The 19,444-nt window shown below is 49.2% G+C and overlaps 2 protein-coding genes and 1 long non-coding RNA gene across 8 annotated transcripts; 2 read left to right on the top strand and 1 right to left on the bottom strand.

The window, feature by feature from the left end:
• The first annotated feature begins 355 nt into the window (after positions 1–355).
• PORCN (porcupine O-acyltransferase) lies at positions 356–12,202 on the top strand. 4 transcript variants are annotated; one of them, XM_053891652.1, is made up of 15 exons: positions 356–508; positions 1,178–1,350; positions 3,541–3,733; positions 4,047–4,090; positions 4,487–4,668; positions 4,749–4,879; positions 4,995–5,012; positions 6,294–6,308; positions 6,407–6,532; positions 6,693–6,793; positions 7,968–8,044; positions 8,137–8,200; positions 8,307–8,392; positions 9,374–9,484; positions 11,729–12,202. In XM_053891652.1, exons 2-15 carry the CDS (start codon positions 1,215–1,217, stop codon positions 11,828–11,830), a joined length of 1,386 nt encoding a protein of 461 aa, XP_053747627.1. In that variant the 5' UTR covers positions 356–508; positions 1,178–1,214; the 3' UTR covers positions 11,831–12,202. The 4 variants fall into 4 exon arrangements, with proteins under 4 accessions (XP_053747627.1, XP_019272922.1, XP_053747628.1 ...); XM_019417377.2 differs by lacking the exon at positions 1,178–1,350; XM_053891653.1 differs by lacking the exon at positions 6,294–6,308.
• A 106-nt stretch (positions 12,203–12,308) lies between these two features.
• On the bottom strand, positions 12,309–13,094 carry LOC128773834 (uncharacterized). The gene is made up of 2 exons (XR_008418290.1): positions 13,003–13,094; positions 12,309–12,877 (listed from the first exon to the last, which is right to left on the bottom strand). It is a non-coding gene; the product is annotated as an uncharacterized LOC128773834 (long non-coding RNA).
• Positions 12,782–18,788, top strand: EBP (EBP cholestenol delta-isomerase). 3 transcript variants are annotated; one of them, XM_019417383.2, is made up of 5 exons: positions 12,782–12,896; positions 14,187–14,505; positions 16,102–16,138; positions 16,267–16,397; positions 17,015–18,788. In XM_019417383.2, exons 2-5 carry the CDS (start codon positions 14,205–14,207, stop codon positions 17,236–17,238), a joined length of 693 nt encoding a protein of 230 aa, XP_019272928.1. In that variant the 5' UTR covers positions 12,782–12,896; positions 14,187–14,204; the 3' UTR covers positions 17,239–18,788. The 3 variants fall into 3 exon arrangements, with proteins under 3 accessions (XP_019272928.1, XP_019272926.1, XP_053747629.1); XM_019417381.2 differs by lacking the exon at positions 12,782–12,896 and adding an exon at positions 13,182–13,302; XM_053891654.1 differs by lacking the exon at positions 12,782–12,896 and adding an exon at positions 13,474–13,601.
• Positions 18,789–19,444: the final 656 nt, after the last annotated feature.

Genomic DNA, 19,444 nt, shown 5'->3' with positions numbered 1-19,444 from the left:
GGCACAAAAGTAGCCAGACTTGCGCTGGTGGGCAGTTTGGCCGGCTCGCAGGAGCAGGCTTTCCTTCTCCCTCCCCCATCTTTCCCATCTCAGCTTCCAAGGGTTAGGAATTTGACGATTTGAAAGTTGGTTCTCGGATCGTCAGAAGACCTCCCGAAGCGAACCTTCAAGGGGCTGCATCAGCACCAAGAGGCCGGAAAGGTGCTGGCGCCAACGTTCCGTGCGCCGACGTCCTCCCGCTCCCGGCTCCTCTCAACCTCCTGCTCCTCCTTCCTTCCATCCTCCGGCTCCCCTCCTCCTCCGTCCCCGCCCCTCTTCTGCCCTCTCATTGGCGGAGCTGGCCGGCCAGGCCTCCCCGGGATTTAAAGGGCCCGCTCTCCGCGCCGCCCTGGGAACCGCAGCTGGTCCCGGCCTTGCGGCCTGCGGGGGAGGCTGCCCGGAGGAGGCGGCGACGGTGGCGGTGGCGGTGCGTCCCTGGCCCCCAGGACCGCGGCTTCCTTCCTGCCAGGTAAGTCGCCAGCACGGCGCGTGCGGCTGCCTGGCTCCCATCCTGAGCCGGCCTCCCCGCGCGGGTCTGCAGCGCACGTCCTGGGGCCCCTCTCCATCACCTTTCCCACTTCTCCAATTGCTACATCCCCTACTACCAACCCCAACTCCCTGCAGTCCCCCGGGCCTGGGCAGAGCTTTGTTGGTGGCTGCAAGAGGCCAGGTGGGGGTGAGATGGGGCATGCAGGGGATACAGGACACCCCCCACATCCGTACAAGAAGAGATGCACACGGCTCCCAAGTGTCACAGGATCTCCCTCTCTGCCCTCCACACAGAATGACTCTACCTTAGAAACCAGGGAGCCCCCTGCCCCCATTTGCTATGTGGGCCTAGAATGTACACCATTTAATTACCATCGGACCTGGACTTTTCACAACAATGGAGAAACACATTCACCACAGGTCATGGGTTGTGTGTGTACACCCAGGACACACACACACACACACACACACACACACACACACACACACACACAGTTGGTGGCACAGTCTGATGTACCCGACATTCACACCCTCCCCCAGTCCCCGGGTACCATGTCTCTACGTGAAGGGCCCCAGACTGAAATCTGAATGTTCAAGTCCATCTTGAACATGATACATCCTGGCTCCTTCTATGTCCCCACTTTGGCAGGTCTATCCGTCTGTCCATCCATCCGTGGGGGTCAGCAATGGCCACCTTCAGCCGCCAGGAATTTTTCCAGCAGCTGCTGCAGGGCTGTCTCCTGCCCACTGCCCAGCAGGGCCTTGACCAGATCTGGCTGCTCCTTGCCATCTGCCTCGCCTGCCGCCTCCTCTGGAGGCTTGGTAAGTGCTTGCCACACCATGTGCCACCATGCCAGGCCATATCACACATATCCCATTCATCCATACCAAGCCACATCTTACCCTGCTACATCTTTGCCACACCAAGCCATACTCCAACATGTCTAGCCCCTTGCATCCCACCAGCCCAAGTACCATTCCGCCACACCATGTCCTTAATGCTCAGCCACCCCATGCCACACCATGCCAAGCCACATCCTGCCATGGCAAGCCAGGTTTTTCAGTACGCCTGGGTTCTGGGATTCTGGAAAGCTAAGGTTCTTGAGTCTTGGGATCCTGAAATGTCTACATCCCAAGGTTATTAGATTCTGGAATGCTGATGTCACAGAGTTATTGAGTCCCAAAGTATCATGTTGCAGGGCTTGGGCATTCTGACAAACTGAAATTCTCACATTTCAAGGCATCCAAAATGCTGGCATTCTGGATTTCTAAAATCAGGGCATGATGAGATTTCTGGATTGTAGGATTCTGGAATTGTTTCCACAATGATGGCAAGCCTATATCCAAATGATGAGGTTCCAAGTTCCCAAGGTCCCTCTTGGATGCTGAGAATTTTAGAAATCTGAGATTCAGAGATTCTATAATTTCTTTTCTTTATTTTAAGTTTATTTATTTATTTTTTTAGTAATCTCTACACCCAACATAGGGCTCAAACTCATGACCCCGAGATCAAGAGTTGCATGCTTTATTGGCCAAGCCAGCCAGGCACTCCTACTCTGCTTTCTTTCTTGTATTAAAAATTTTTTTAATGTTTATTTATCTTTGAGAGACAGAGTGCAAGTGGATGAGGGGCAGAGAGAGAGGGAGACACAGAACTTGAAGCAGGCTCCAGGCTCTGAGCCATCAGCACAGAGCCCGATGTGGGCTCAAACTCACAAGCCGTGAGATTGTGACCTGAGCTGAAGCTGGATGCTTAACCGACTGAGCCACCCAGGCACTCCTTCTTTTTTCTTTTATTTTAAATGGATGTTTTGTTTTTTCCCAGGTTCATCATTTTGAAATATTTCAAAGTTACCGAAAAGTTAAGGTGAAAGAATGTCATGGGCAACCATATATGCATTTCCAGATTCTCCAAACGTCAACATCTTGACACATTAGCTCTATCTGCCTATCTATCTATCTACCTATGATCTTCCTGAATCATATGAAGAACGTGCTGACACTACACCCAAATCCTTCAATGTGTGTCCCCCAAGAACTTCTTCCCCCAACAAATGCACCCTCACCCATCATCTCTCAAGAAATTTAATCTGGATGCAGTAATAGTATCCGACATAAATTGATATTCAAATTTTTCAGAGTTCCCAAAATGTCCTTTATAGATGTTTCTTTTCTTTAGTTTTTTAAACATTAAAAAAATTAATGTTTATTTTATTTTTGAGAGCAGGGGAGGGGCAGAGAGAGAGAGAGGGGGAGACACAGAATCGTAAACAGGCTCCAGGCTCTGAGCTGTCAGCACAGAGCCTGACACAGGGCTCAAACTCATGAACTGCAAGATCATGACCTGAGCCGAAGTCAGCACTTAACCGACTGAGCCACCCTAAACTTTTTTAACAGAGAGAGAGAGCATGCGCATGAGCTGGGGAAGGGCAGAGGGAGAGGGAGAGAGAGAATCTTAAGCAGGCTCCACACCTAGTGTGGAGCCTGATGTGGGGCTTTATCTCACGAGTTCCAAGATCATGACCTGAACTGAAATCAAGAATCAGACGCTTAACCAATTGAGCCACCCAGGCACCCCTGTTTCTTTTCTTGAAACCCAGGCCCTACCACCTATCCAGCTCCCCAACACCCAACACCCGCTCTGGGCCTCCTGCATCTCACCCCATTCCAACCTCTAGGCCTTTGCCCATGCTGTGCCCTCTGCCTGGGTTGCCCTCCCTTCCCTACCAGGCCATTTAACTTCCCTTTTTTTTTTTTAACTTTATTTATATTTTAAGAGAGACAGACAGACAGTGTGAGCAGGGCAGGGGCAGGGGCAGACAGAGAGCGAGAGAGAGAATCCCAAGCCAGCTCCGCACTGTCAGTGCAGAGCCCAATGTGGGGCTCAAACTGATGAAGCGTAAGATCATGACCTGAGCCGAAACCAAGAGTCGGACACTTAACCAACTGAGCCACCCAGGCAGCCCCCAACTTCCCTTTCTTGTTCTCTTTCTCTCTCTCTGACACCTGAAGGGTTGCCATCCTACCTGAAGCATGCAAGCACCGTGGCAGGTGGCTTCTTCAGCCTCTACCACTTCTTCCAGCTGCACATGGTTTGGGTCGTGCTGCTCAGCCTCCTGTGCTACCTCGTGCTGTTCCTCTGCCGACATTCCTCCCATCGTGGCGTCTTCCTCTCCGTCACCATCCTCATCTACCTACTCATGGGGTACGGGTGCGAGTCCTCATCCCCACACCATTGGCAAAAGGGCCAGTGGGGCCCCCCAGGTCACTCCTCGTGAGGTTGATCAGGACGGGGAGGGCATGGGGGTATTCCCGGATGGGGGAGAGGGAATCTGGGAGGCGTGTTCTTTCTAAAGGCTGTGCGGGACAGGCTGGGCTTGGGCTCTCCCCACTGGAGGAGGGAGTCCTGGAGAATTATTCCTCCAGGACATTATGCGGGCTCGGGGAAGATAAAACCCTCTCCTTTGTGGTCTCCAAGACCATGGGAGTCATGGGCCAAGACCACCTTCTTTCCTCAGTGAGATGCACATGGTGGACACCGTGACATGGCACAAGATGCGAGGTAGGCAGCCCTGGCCCTCTCACCTGCCCCAGCCCTCCTGCTCCACTCCACATCTCCTAATTCCCCAACCCTGTCTTTCCTTCCCCACTTTTCTCCCTCATCCGCCCACCCCAGTGGACACGCAGGCCTCTGATGCCCCTCACATCTGTGTCTCTCTCTCTCCACCATGACTTCCCCCTCCCGTCTGTCTGTCCTATCTCATGTCCATGCCTGACACGTGAGGAAGGGTGTCTGCTGGTCCTGGGCCCACCTGCTCACCTGCCTCTTTGACACTGTGCCCACCTGTCCACACTTGTCCTCCTCTTTTCCTACCACCTCTCACCTGGTGCCCCCCCCCCATCTCCCTACGCGGACCTGCTCTCTGCCTGCCCACTTGACCACGGGCGCCACACATAGGGGCCCAGATGATCGTGGCCATGAAGGCGGTGTCTCTGGGCTTCGACCTGGACCGGGGCGAGGTGGGTGCAGTGCCCTCGCCCGTGGAGTTCATGGGCTACCTCTACTTCGTGGGCACCATCGTCTTTGGGCCCTGGATATCCTTCCACAGCTACCTACAGGCTGTCCAAGGCCGCCCACTGGTGAGGTCCTGGGTAGACAGGTGGGCAGGGACTGTGGGAGCCACCACGGGGCAGTGTTCATGGAGCCTTGATCCCTACAGAGCCGCCGATGGCTGCAGAAGGTGGCCCGGAGCCTGGCGCTGGCCCTGCTGTGCCTTGTGCTGTCCACCTGTGTGGGCCCCTACCTCTTCCCATACTTCATCCCCCTTGATGGTGACCGCCTCCTTCGCAAGTGAGCACAGCCTTTGAGGCCTCTGCCCCACAGTGAGGGGGTTGGGTAGGGGCCTGGGGTCTCCCCAGCTCTGAGCCTGTCTCTTAATGCTTCTATCTGTCTTCTGTTACTACAGCAAGAAACGCAAAGCCAGGTAAATGAGGGCAGGTGCTGAGGGCGAGCGGGGCTGACCGGGGGGTGGGGGCACAGTCTGTGACCGCTTTGTTCTTTAATCTGAGGCTATCTGACCATCTATCCCGTGACTAGACATAGACTGAATGCCTGTAGCTCTTGTGTGACCAAGATTGGCTCTGAATTTGTATGACTGACATCGTACCACATAACTGGGTCTGGCTATCCATCTGTTCCAGTGTTAGGAACAAGTTATGCAACCACAATGGGGAGTGACAAGTATGTGTTGGTGGGTGATGCTGACCTGTCTGTGACTCTAGCTAGGGGCGTATATGGGTTGTTTGCCTACCAGCCGCTCACTCACTGTGTGAGACTGGTGTTCTGGCTGTCTAGCTGTGCCATTGTCAATGATGAGCTGTGTGCCTGTCTTTGGAGAAGATAAAGCTGGGTTGACTGGAACTCTGGCTGGGGATGGGTCTGGCTGTAGCATGCTGTTTGCCTGTCTGTGATGGATTCCACTGGTGAGTCAGCCTTCTCTGGCTGCCTGGTGTCGTCTAGCTGAGGGATTGTGACTGACCGTGCGCCTGTGCCTGGCTGCAGGACCGTCCATCCACCTGTGGTGTGACTGTAGGATTTAATCCAACTGTTTGATTGTATGACCCTGTCTCCCACTCACTCACTGCTGATGGTGTCTGATGCTGGATGAGGCTCCCAAAGGTGGAGTGCCTCGCCCAGTGTCACCTAGCTAAGCCGCCAGGCATCATTCGCAGGAATGATTCCAGACCCTACGCTTTTTCCAGGATGCTGTCTGTTTCTCACCGTGTCTGACTGTACAACGGATGGGATGACTGTCTTGAGTGTAGTATCATGTACATGTGCATAGCAGGGTGCTTGGTGGTGTCTGTGCCTAAATAAAGGACTTCGGTGTATCTTATGGTGACTGAGTCAGACTAGGGAGCTATGAGGCTGGGAGTCTGATGGTATTTGTGTCTGGCCACATGGCTGTGTCAGTGTGTAGCGTGGTGAGGTCAAGTCTCCGACAGTGGCTGGGTCTAGATGTCTGGCCTTGTGAGACTGTAGGGCTGTGTCCTATTATAGGGCAGCTCACACATCTGTTTGAGGCACGTGAAATGAACTGACGGTGTGTAGATGCGTGTGACTGTCACAGTGCCCCTCTTCTGCCACCATGTTTCTGTCTTGTCTTGTCTTGTCTTGTCTGCAAACAACTCAGGCCAGCCTCCAGGGCCTCTCTGACTCTCTTTCCTTTCTTCTCTGCTGCCTTCCTGACCCCTGGGGGCCCTAGGGGCACCATGGTAAGGTGAGTCTACAGAGTGGGGCTGGGGATGCTGACACATGGCGGGGTATCATGCCGGTGCCTAGGAATGATCCCTCTCTCCCCTGCCCCTTTCTCCCCAGGTGGCTGCGAGCCTACGAGAGTGCTGTCTCCTTCCACTTCAGCAACTATTTTGTGGGCTTTCTGTCCGAGGCCACGGCCACGTTGGCAGGGGCTGGCTTCACCGAGGAGAAGGATCACCTGGAATGGTGGGGAGGGCTGGGGGGGCCCCCTCTCCCACAGGGTGCTGCCTAGAGGAGCCGCAGGGAGGGGGAGGGTGCTCCCAGGGGAGGGAACAGCCAAGACAGAGGTGTGGAGGTCAGCTGGCGTGAGACACCACATGAATTTGCATGTCTCTTTTGCCCACAGGGACCTGACGGTGTCCAAGCCACTGAACGTGGAGCTGCCGCGGTCCATGGTGGAAGTTGTTACAAGCTGGAACTTGCCCATGTCTTATTGGCTAAATAACTGTGAGTCACCAAGTCACCACTCCAAGAGTTGAGAGTCCCCAACCCAGGCCCTTCCCCACATTCATATAACAAACATTTACTGAGAACCTATTGTGTGCTAGGCACTGAAGATACTGCAGGGACCAGGGGGGAGAAAAACCAAAATCTCTGCCCCTGTGGTGGTGGCAGTTTTGTGGGGAGAGCAGACAGCAAGAGAAAAAAATACATATCTCAAGTGGTGACAAGTACTATGGTAAAAAAAAAAAATGAAGCAAGTAAAGATAATCTGGGAGTGTTGGCACGAGTGTGTGTGTGTGTGTGTGTGTGTGTGTGTGTGTGTGTGTGTGTTGGAGGGGGTTTTGCAATTTTAAATAAATTAGCCAGAGCAAGCCCCCCTGAGGAGGTGACATTTGAGCAAACACCTGAGCAAGGTGAGAGAACAAGCGATGCAAATGTGTGAGGGAGGAGTGTAACAGATGGAGGGAGGAGTGTAACAGATGGAAAGCACAGCCAGTGCAAAGGCCCTGAGGTAGGAGCATACTTGGCACTTGGAGGAACAGGGAGGAAACCAGTACAGTAGGAGCAGAGTGAGTGAGGGAACCAGTGGAAGGAGGTGAGTTTAGAGAGGTGATAGGGGCCTGGTCCCCTAGGGCTTCACTGACCACAGGAAGGATTTTGGCTTTTTCTCTGGGAAGTGGAGCCAAAGCAGGGGTCTGAGCAGAGGATGGCTGAGGGCTGACTTGGGTCATAACAGGACCCTCTGGCTGCTATGAGAGCAGGTGGGAAGGGGGCAAGGGTGGAAGCAGTAAAGAGGCCATGGCAGCAGCACAAGTGAGCAATGGTGGTAGTGGCAGTGGCCATGGAGAGGAGAGGTCAGATTCTGGAAAAATTCTGAGGGTAAGTCTGACAGGATTTGCTGAGAGTTTAGTTGTGGGAATAGGGGGAGAGCAGAGCAAGGGTGATCTTAGGCTTTTACCCTGAGGAACTAAAAGAGTAGAGTTGACATCAGCTGAACTTGGGGATACCGTGGGAGGAGCAGGTTGGGAGGGAAGATCAGGCGCTAAGTTTGAGGCCATTATAAAGATTTTATCCTGGGAGCTCCAGCAGGTCGTGGGTTCCTCACCTTGCCCTACAGCCCCCCAGGAAGGGCAGAGGGGATCCCAGGAGCCTCTTGACCCGCATCTCCCCCTTCCAGATGTTTTCAAGAATGCTCTTCGTCTGGGGACCTTTTCTGCCGTGCTGGTCACCTATGCAGCCAGTGCCCTCCTGCACGTGAGCAGGGCAGAGCGGGATATTGAGTGGGGGGAGCTGGGCAGGGGTGGCAGCACCTCCTCACTCACTTCATCGCCCCCGGGGCCCCCTAGGGTTTCAGCTTCCATTTGGCTGCGGTGCTGCTATCCCTGGCATTTATCACTTACGTGGAACATGGTAAGCACAGAGCCCAGCCCAGCAGATGGGATGGAAGGTGGGACAGGGCTGGACCACTGTCCCCTGAGGCTAACCTGACCCCCTTATCTCCTGACATCCACCCCAGTCCTCCGGAAGCGCCTGGCTCGGATCCTCAGTGCCTGCGTCTTGTCGAAACGGTGTCCACCAAACTGTTCACACCAGCATCGCTTGGTGAGGGTTCAGCCCAACACTCCCCCTCAAAATCGTTACATGTGTCTCCATCTTCTTTCTGTCTCAGGATGCCCAGCTTCCTCTTCTGGCACCTGAGCCATCCCCAGAACCTCGCTTTTATTCACTAGCATCCATTTCTATAACAAACATTTACCAAGCACCTGCTCTATACACACCTGGCATTTGTCCCCTCACTGAACATTTATTGAGTACCTACTGGTATCAGGCACTATTCTAGGCACTGGAGACACAATGGTGAACAAAACAGACTGAAGTCCCAGCCCATGGGACAAATGATGAGACAGTAAATTTTTTAAAAGTCAGTAGAGAATAATAGTTTCTTAGATTGTGATTCATGCCAAGGAGAAAATACATAAGAGAAACGGGAGGGGAAGTATCGAGGAGCATGAGTGGTTTTAATTTTAGATAGGGAGGTGACTTTCGAGCTCTTTAACTGAAGGAGATGAGGAAGAGAAGCATTCCAGGCAAAGAGAACAACCCGTGTAAAGGTTCTGAGATGGGAGAGAGCCTGGAATATTTGAGGAACAACAAGGAGGCTAGTGTGGCTTGAGCAGAGCGAGTGAGGTGGGGAGAGTGGTGGATCTTGTAGGTCATGGTGAGGATTTGTTTTTGTTTTTCATTTGCTTGCAATGAGAAATATGGACAACCTCAGATTTGTGTCCCACCCAGCAACTGACGTTTATCACCCTAAGCCCCCTAACTCAAGTCTCTCCATTCTTCCTCTTCTGCCTGAATATCTCCCCCTGGATGCCCTCAGGCTAAAGTACCCTCATCCTTGGATGAGCTCCCATGGGAAGATCTGAACCATCTTTTTCCTACCCCAGGGCATGCCCTGTGCACTAGACATCCTCATTCCCGGGACCTACTGTGCCTTGCATCTCCCTGGGTTCCCCTGCCCAGGTGGGGCTGGGAGACAGCGAGTAGATCCAGCTGCCAAACATATCCATCTGTCCCCCACAGGGCCTGGGGGTGCGAGCCTTAAACCTGCTCTTTGGGGCCCTGGCCATCTTCCATCTGGCCTACCTGGGCTCCCTGTTTGATGTCGATGTGGATGACACCACAGAGGAGCAGGTGAGGCGGGGCCCTGGGCTGGAGGTTACTTAGGGTTGTGCTACCTGCTCATGGGAACCACGAGGACAAAGGTGAAGAGGCCGAGGCATGAGGACCTTGTGTCGTGCATCTCTAGACTGTGAAGCTTGTGCTCCTCAGTTGCTCTTTCCCATTGTCCTTCTGGTTGATTCGTATTGTTGGGGCTCTCATTAGGGCGAAGTGTGCAAACTATTTTACTTATAGAATTGATTTCACAGAGATAGAGTGCAAAATCCAAGTTTAACTTGTCAAAGAATTAATTATTTCATCATATTTTTGTTTAGGTAGAATTCGCATGGTTTCCTTCTTATTTAATTAAAAAAGTATTTTTACTCAGGTTGAGTGTGCAAAGTCTGGATTCTGCTTTAAGAATGTACATTAAAATGTATATACTATTTTTATTCATGTGGAGTATGCACATTCCAGATTTTACTCCTTTTTAAATGAAAAGCAATTTTAAAAAGACTGTTTCTTCCTATGGCTCTTGCAGGATTCAGGTGTTGCTTCTCTTTTAAATTTTTTATTTTTAATTGAAAATAAAACTTTATTTTATACTTTATTTTATTACTTTATTTTATGCTTTCTGTCATTAAAAGCAATTTTTTTAAATTTTTTTAATATTTATTTATTTTGGGGGCGCCTGGGTGGCTCAGTCGGTTGAGCGTCCGACTTCAGCTCAGCTCATGATCTCATGGCTTGTGAGTTCGAGCTCCGCGTCGGGCTCTGTGCTGACAGCTCAGAGCCTGGAGCCTGCTTCTGATTCTGTGTCTCCCTCTCTCTCTGCCCCAACCCACTCGCATTCTGCCTCTGTCTCTCAAAAATAAATAAACATTAAAAAAAAACTTTTTTTTAATGTTTATTTATTTATTTTTGAGAGAGCACAAGCAGGAGAGGCACAGAGAGAGGGGGACAGAGGATCCAAAGTGGGCTCTGTGCTGACAGGCTGACAGGCTGACAGCAGCAAACCTGATATGGGGCTCAAACTCATGAACCTCAAGATCATGACCTGAGCCGAAGTCAGATGCTCAACCAACTGAGCCACCCAGTCGCCCCTAAAAACAATTTTTAATTTTTATTAAGGTTGGGTGCAAAATCTAGGTTTTGTTCTATTTTTATTTTTTCTTGTTTTATTTTTTAAAGTTTTTAAATTATTTAAGTAATCTCTACACCCAATGTGGGCCTCCAACTCCCAACCCCAATATCAAGAATCGCGTGCTCTTCCAACTGGGCCAGCTAGGCGCCCCTCTTGTTTTATTTTTATTAAAACACTTAAAAACAGTTCATACATATATCACAAGGTTCAAAAACCAAACAGTATTCAGGATAGTCAAGGAAAAGTCTTGCTCCTACTGTCTACCCCCTGCCCTCTTACAAGTAACTACTTTTAGTGGTTTTATTAAAATATCCTTCTAAAATGTAAGCACAAATATAAAAATATATTTTAATTCCCTTTCCCACCCCAAGTTTTGCCCTAAAGTAACTCGTGAATGATACCGTTCTGCGTGTTGCTGTTTTCACGTAATTCTTGAACATCTTCCACAAAAGTACATGGAATGTCCTCATTCATTTGTTTTCCACTGTGAGGATAGGACCCAGTGTAATTTGCCCTTATCAGTGAACACCCAGGTGATTTCCAGCCCTTTTCCTATTGCAAATGGTGCTGCAGTAAGTAATACCCTCGTACCCATGTGGATTCACAGGTATAGACAGAACTATAGGATCTAGCCTTCATAGTTACAATGGAAAAGTTACCTTTTTGCCCTCCCACCAGCATTGTGTGACCATATCTGTCGCCCTGTCAACAGGGTGCCTCTCACACTTCCTGGATATGTTTGCCAGTTTTAGAGGAGGAAGATTATGAGTGAAGCGGAGTATCTTTTCATTTGTTTAAGAGCCATTGGTTTTTTTCCTTAGTGAGAATGACATACTCCTTTGCCAGTTTTTTTTTTTTCTTTTTGAAAGATTGATTTCTAGGAGCTCCTTGTATAGTAAGGAGAGTACAGGTCAGAGAGTGGGACTGCCTTGTCTTGTTCTTAAAATAATTTTTAAAGAAGAAGAAAACATGAAAGAAAAAAAACCCCTCTTTCATATGTACCCAGTCTCTTCTCTGGGGCCTCACCTAGGGTTACCATGGAGTCACAGAAATGTCCTTGAGCAAAGGATGAGTTTTTTGGAGATCTTTTTTATTCTTGCCGAGTGGGATTGTCACCTCTTTCTCTCCCACAGGGCTACGGCATGGCATACACTGTCCACAAGTGGTCAGAGCTCAGCTGGGCCAGTCACTGGGTCACTTTTGGATGTTGGATCTTCTACCGTCTCATAGGCTGAGGCACATCTATGGATCCTCAAAGCTCCCTCAAGACCCCTCCTCAGGATGGGGGATGAGGGAAGGCCCTATCTCTAATTCTTGATCCCTCTCCATCCTTAACCCCCCCAACACTCCTACACACACACGCAGACACACACACGCACACACACATGCTCATGTGTGCACTCACATACACACACACACACACACAATTTCCATGCCTGTCTATCCCCACCCCACCACAAGGCGGGAAGGGGGTGGTCCCTGCTGGGGCCTAGGGGTGGAGGATGCTTGGGGAATCAGAGAGGGGGAGATCCAGGGCCTCCCCGCCTTCCTTCTCCCTTTTTATATACAGTTTGTTATTGTCAAATAAAAGTAGGAAAGATACAAAAGGCTCTTTCTTCACTGACCAGTGGGGAATAGAGGTGAGTGAGGAATGGGCACAGCATGGATAAAGGTTTGGAAGCTGGAAATCATGAAGAGGGAGTACATTGTGACTGGTTCGTGGTTAATTTATTATTGTTCACGATTGGATGATGAGCCTGAGGACCGCATAGCTTGATTTGAGTGGGGCCAGGACAGATTGGATAGTTGGATGTGGGCGAGTCCTGATACTTAACTGGCTGGAAAACTGAGGGATCCCTATTCTGATTGGTTGCTCTGACAAGGACAGAGAGGGGGAAAGCAAGAAAGATGAAGAGTTCCTGCTTATTGGTCCTTAGGACCGAAGCTTGTGGGTTCCAATTGGAAAGGAAGGTCTGGGTTCTGACTGCGCGGTCTGGGGTGCCTGCTGGCTTAGAGTTAGGAAATTCGGATTGGCTCTTCAGAGTTGGCACAGGGAGATTGAGGGTCTCCATTGCAATTGGTCAGCAAGGCTGAGGAGCTTGGGCTTTCACTGCTTCTTCTGACTTGAAGTCGGGAGAGGTAAGAATGACCGCTGAGGAGTTCTGAGCGCTGAGGTAGAGGGCAGAGGCTCAGTGTACAAATGTGATCTGCCTGTCGTATTAAGCGTCCTTGCCGGTTCGGGCGTGAGGATTGACGATTGCTCCGGGAACCGGTTGCTCTGCCTAAAAAACGAGGGCAAAGGTAAGAGAACACAAAGCAATGCTGACTCAACAGCAGATGAGGAAGATAAACACCAGGTTTCTGATATGATTGATAATGGGATAGGGAAATGGGAGCCAAGACTCACTGCAGACAGGCTTCAGCCCGAAAACGCCCACCAACCTTGGCAACTCCCACCTTTTCACCCAACTCCTGACACGGTCTCAACCAACAGCGAAAATGGCACCACGCATGGAGGCAGGGCCGGCGGCACACAGAGAGCTCCTATTGGTTAGGAGCGGCCCTGGTCGCCTTCCCAGCCCCTCCATTGGTTAGCTCCGTAAGGCGAGGACCTGTGAGAGGATGAGTCTGAACCAGGGACTTTACTCCGCCAGCGAGCCAGCCTGGAGCGTGAAGAAGACCGCTGCGACTGCGACCGCGCCGCTGGGTGAGTGTCCTCCCCCCCAGTCGGCCACTCCATCCCCTAGCTCCCAACTGCTAAACAGCTGGCCCTCAGCGCCTGCGAGAGACCCTCCCCTTTACACACACTCCCACCGCCCACCAAACGCGCCTGCGCGCGACCCTCTGCTACAGCGCGGTTGTTGGGACAACAGAAGATCTGCTTTCTCATTGGGCAGCTGGCCTACAGGCTTCAAGTTCTAATTGGTGGTCTCTGTATTTGATCCTTTTTTTGATGTTTAGCACCGCGCCCAAGACCCCCGCCTTCCGCTTTCCTCTTTCTTGCAGGTTGGTACCCTTATGCGCGATTTCAGGAAGGGTCTGCCTTTCCATACACTGAACCTGAGGATTGTAGTGCTGATTAGTTTTCTCTCTTCTGTCCTGCAGTTTCCAGGACTACGGGGAGGGAATAGTTTTCTGTTGAAAGATGCTAGACCCTGACCCCTGCAATGGGACTCAACCTGATCGCTGGGTCTCCCCAGCCCACTGTGACTCCTGAGGGCGAGGACCACCCCTGGCCCCTGTATCTCCCTTATCAGAGCATAACCAATGAGAGCTGGGACCTAATATGGTTCTTGTGTCTGCCCACCAGACTGTGACCAATGAGGGCAGGGGCTAGGCCTGGTTTCTATATATTCTCTAGCTGACTGTGACCCCCGAGGTCCAGGATCTGACCTGGTTACTGTACCTCCCACATCTTATGGCTCCAGGAGGGCATATAGATTATTTTTAATCCAGTCTTACAGTATATTAACTGATAATTTTAATCCATTTACATTTCTGGTGATAATAAACTATTTGAATTTGATTTTATGGTCTCATGCTGTGCTTTCTATTCAAGTTTTTGTCCTTTTTTCTCCTTTCTGCTTACAGACATCAACCTACAAAGACATGACCACCAATGCCAGCCCTTTGCACCCATACTGGCCTCGGCACCTGAGGCTGGACAACTTTGTGCCCAATGACTGCCCCACTTGGCATCTCCTGGCTGGCCTCTTCTCTGTCTCTGGAGTCTTGGTTGTGACCACGTGGCTGTTGTCAGGTCGTGCTGCAGTTGTCCCCCTGGGGACTTGGCGGCGACTGTCCCTGTGCTGGTTTGCAGTATGTGGGTTCATTCACCTGGTGATTGAGGGCTGGTTCAGCCTCTACCACGAAGATCTTCTTGAAGACCAAGCTTTCTTGTCCCAACTCTGTGAGTCCTGAGTTCTTTGATGTGCTGTGGGAGGGAATTTTCTGCGCAGGGATTGGCTTAGATATTTATCCAACCACCAAGTCTAACATTATTTTAAAAATTTGTTTACCTTTTTTGTTGGGGATATACTCATATGGGTCAAAAAAACATTTAAAGAGGTATGCAATGAAAATCTACCTTCTGTCCACCAAGTGTCCCCAATTATTAACTAATATTTATAATTGCATATGTTTTTTCCAGGGTTTATTTACACAAAAATTACACACATAAGCCTCAGTTTACCATTTGCAAAAGAGGGATAACAGTAATATCCAAATATATGTAAGTTGCTTAGAACAGTGTTGGCAGACAGTAGATGCCATAACTATCATCATCATCATCGTTTTTTTTTCCTTTTGTGTAAACAAATGGTAATATACTATAGACACCTCTGACCTTTGCTTTTTTTAACATTTTTAAAAATGTTTATTTTTGAGAGAGGGAGAGAGAGAGAGAGAGAGAGAAGGGGGAGGTGCAGAGAGAGAGGGAGACACAGAAACCAAAGCAGGCTCCAGGCTCTGAGCTGTCAGCACAGAGCCCAAAACAGGGCTTGAACTCACAGACCATGAGATCATGACCTGAGCCAAGGTTAGATGCTTACCCGACTGAGCCACCCAGGCGCCCCTGAACTTTGCTTTTTTTTAATGGGGTTACTCCTCATTGGTTCATGAAGACCTTTCAAAGCATAGATGTTACAGAATTATTTGACTTGTCCAAGTCTTTTGCTGTTATAGATAATACTCCTTTTTGGCCTCATGAATGAAACTACTATTCTTCCATAACACTTTGATCTAGCATACACAAGACTGTGGAGATCTGTTTTCATTTCTCTTGTAAATATGGTGGAGAAGAATGGTAGATGTCTGTTTAACTTTATGAAAAACTGCCAAACTGTTTTTAAAAATGGCTGCACCATTTTATTTTCCCACCAGCAGTATATGGGAGTTCTAGTTCCTCCACATCCTCGCCAACACTTGGTATGGTCAGGCGTTTCTTCAATTTTAGTCCTAGTGGATGCGAGTGATATCTCATTACTTTTCCTTAATGACTAATCAAAGTTTGGGCACCTTTCATATATTTATTGACCATTTGGGAATCCGCTTTTGTGAAGAAACTATTATTGTCTCTTGCCTATTTTTATACTGGGTGGTCTGTCTTTTTCTTACTAATTCTCCTCCCACTCTTTTATTCACTAATCTGTTCACCTCTGTGCTTGCATGCTCGCTTGCTTGTGTGCTCTCTCTCTCACTCACTCACTCACTCTTACTCACTCATTGGCTACTTTACTCACTCCATCACCTACACTTAACTCCTTTCATTCCACATTTATTGAATACTAGACAATCACAGCATTACTTACTGTTCTGTGTCAGGTGTGCATAAATTATCATTATATGTATGTTAACTCTAGAATCCAGACAGCTACCCCATTTCACAAATGAGGAAACTGAGGCATAGACAGATTATAAAGCCCAGCTTACATGGGCACTCATCTCTCACAAGTCTGAGTTCCTTTTCTTGCCTTTATTCTTCATGTATGCCTCTTATTTTCTTCAGGGAAAGAGTATGCCAAGGGAGACAGCCGATATATCCTGTAAGTGTTTGCCTCCATCAAGGGAAACCTGCATTGGTTTGGGGTGGTGATGAGTCAAGGAGCACTAATGGGGTGCCCTGTGGGTAGAGCACAGTGATGCCAGCGTTCTCCAATCCTTTCTCCCACAGGAGTGACAACTTCACGATATGCATGGAAACCATCACAGCTTGCCTATGGGGACCACTCAGCCTATGGGTTGTGATCGCCTTTCTCCGCCAGCAGCCCCTCCGCTTTGTCTTACAGCTCGTGGTCTCTGTAGGTGAGGAGAGGGCCCACACTGAGTGCTGGAGGGGTTGATGAGGGATCTCCAGACACAGAGGCATTCCTGCAGAGAGCGTCTCTCAACTGTGCCCATCCAGGGCTGAGTCAGACTGACTGACATATTCCTGAGGTTCTCGAACATCCATGACGCCCTCAGTCTGTATTCTCAAGTAGGGAGGGTTCATTTCTCCTCCTCCTTCATCACAAAGTCTCTTGTGAAGGATACATGAGGTGGCCCACCATGGTGGGAAGCCCCTGGATCCTCCAGGATCAGGATTCTGAGCTCCCTTCATCTGACATTCAGTCCTCGTGGGTTCTTACATGGCTAGATTTCTTTAGTTCTGGAATCCTGATCTGTCTTGAATGAAAGCACTTTGAGCTTCCTTAAATTCTGGTGATAATGTACTCTCCTGAGTTCAGAAATGCTCAGCTTCTGATTTCTAGAATTCTCACTTTTGTAATTCCTCAAATTTTTCAGCCATATGATTTCAGAATTCTTAGCTCTCTAGATTTGGGAATCCTGAGCTCTGAGACCTTGAATGATGACTTATAAAATGCCTCAGAATAGCTTTTCCTCTTCACTTTGGTTTCCCTTTCCTCTTCTGCCCCCCACAGGTCAGATCTACGGGGATGTGCTCTATTTCCTGACAGAGCACCGGGACGGATTCCAGCATGGGGAGCTGGGCCATCCACTCTACTTCTGGTTTTACTTTGTCTTCATGAACGCTCTGTGGCTGGTGCTACCTGGAATCCTCGTGCTTGATTCTGTAAAGCAGCTCGCTCATGCCCAGAGCATGCTGGACGCCAAAGCCACAAAAGGCAAGAGCAAGCAGAACTAATATAAGCCAAGCTCAAACACTGGCTGATGAGGAACCCTCCACCAGTCAAAAGAGTCCAGTCCTTACTCCCACAGGTTGGAGGCACAAAATGAATTGATCTGGCAAATGCCTGCTGATGGGTAAGCACCAGAAGGGCCAGAGGCAGAGGCAAGAAAGGACGTGTGTGGAGCTACTGCCAGGAAGCACTGGGACAAAGGTACAGAGGAACCTAGGCAGTCCATGATGATGGCAGTTTTTAGAATCAGGAAATAAAAGATATGGACCCTAACACTGAGAGATCTTTAATTATTAACCCCAGAGATGCCCTGTGACTGGCCCCACAAACCCTTCCATCACTCATTCATTTCACAGATAACCGTTCTCTCAGCCATAGACCCCCATCATCATCACAGAGACCTCTAATTTATAACCTCACAAACCCCCTATCACTGACCCCACAGCGTCCCTTGATGGCTAATTAGATCCCCGAGACACCCATTATCTCTTTGAAGAAGTAATCATCCACTCACACCCTTGGTATTCTCTCCAGAACACACTTTCTCATCCTTTGCAATATGGACAGGCTGAGAACTTTCCAAATCTCTAAGTTCTTCAATTTATTCAACCTCTTGTCTCCTGATCAGGTACCCTACAGACACCCCGTCAATAACTCCACAGATCTTTCCTCACTCACCTCAATCCCCATTACTCACTCCAAAGACCCCACCATTATTCACCCCACAGACTCACCTATTTCTACCCTAAAGATCTCCATCACTCACCACACAGACCCCACAAAACTCACACAAGACCCATCACTCACTTAACATAACTTGCCCCAACAGACCTCCAGTCGTGCAACCTACAACCCCATGACTGACCCCACAGACCCTCTCACTCTTCCCACAAATTCCCTGTCATTTACCCTATAGGGTGTCATTACTTACCCTACAAAGCCCTGTAACTCACCTTGCAGAATTTATCACCTCATACCCCACAGATCCCCCAATTACCCCACAGATCTTCCATCACTCACCCCACATCCTGTCATCCTACAAACCACCTATGACGTACCCACAGATTCCCATCATTCAACCCACAGATACCCCTCTCCCTACAGACCTGCCCCCATCACTTCTCCCACAATTTCTCTCATTAACCTCATAGACCTTGAGTCATAAAACAAACAGGTACTTGAGGAATGTGGAGATGACAAAGGATGAAAAAACTACAGATATCCGTAGACTGGCTCCTGGTGACCTGTGCAGAGCAGGACTTCAGATCAATTCCTGGTTCTACTCAAGCCTACAGTGTAGCTTTTGACAAATGCCTCAACTCTAAAGCCAGACACAGCCCACCTTTTGTCCATTGCACTTACCCTCTGTGCTACTTACTATCCCTTTGACCTTGAGCATGATTCTCCCTGACCTTCAGTGCTCTCATCTGTAAAATTCTAATAATAGTACCTCCCTCATAAGGTTTTTATGCAGATTAAATCAATTACTACATGTAGACTATCTGGAATACACTTTGTATTTGTTAAATGGAAGGATAAATAAACAGATGAAACAAAGTTCTCCCCAGGACTATGACAAGGAATTATTTTTTTTAATTTTTTTTAACGTTTATTTATTTTTGAGACAGAGAGAGACAGAGCATGAACGGGGGAGGGTCAGAGAGAGGGAGACACAGAATCTGAAACAGGCTCCAGGCTCTGAGCTCTCAGCACAGAGCCCGACGCGGGGCTCGAACTCACGGACCGTGGGATCATGACCTGAGCCGAAGTCGGCCGCTTAACGGACTGAGCCACCCAGGCGCCCCTGACAAGGAATTTTTTTATCTCCTTGTTTCCAGCAGTATCTTTCCATCCAAGGCCCCCTCCACAACCAAGACAGACCTCTGACCACATTATACCCCATTTAAAATCTGTGCATCAGTGCCCTCAGGATTAAACTCCAAAATCCAGGCTAATATTTTGTTCATCCCACCCTATGATAATTTTAATGAGAAGCAGACTGAAAGTTTTAAATTTTTTTTTATTATTTTTGAGAGACAGAGAAAGAGAACGAGCAGGGGAGGGGCAGAGAGAGGGAGACAGAATCTGAAGCAGGCTCCAGGCTCTGAGCTGGCTCTCAAAAATTCCCCATTATTTTATACCTTCTAGGAAACTGATTATCTAATATTAATACCAAGGAAACAAAAAGATACCAAAATAAAATTGCAGACT

This window comes from Panthera pardus, unplaced genomic scaffold (assembly GCF_024362965.1).
Source record: "Panthera pardus isolate Hobbes unplaced genomic scaffold, ASM2436296v1 HiC_scaffold_27, whole genome shotgun sequence".
NCBI lineage: Eukaryota > Metazoa > Chordata > Mammalia > Carnivora > Felidae > Panthera > Panthera pardus.
This window is presented reverse-complemented; position numbering and strand designations above follow the sequence as displayed.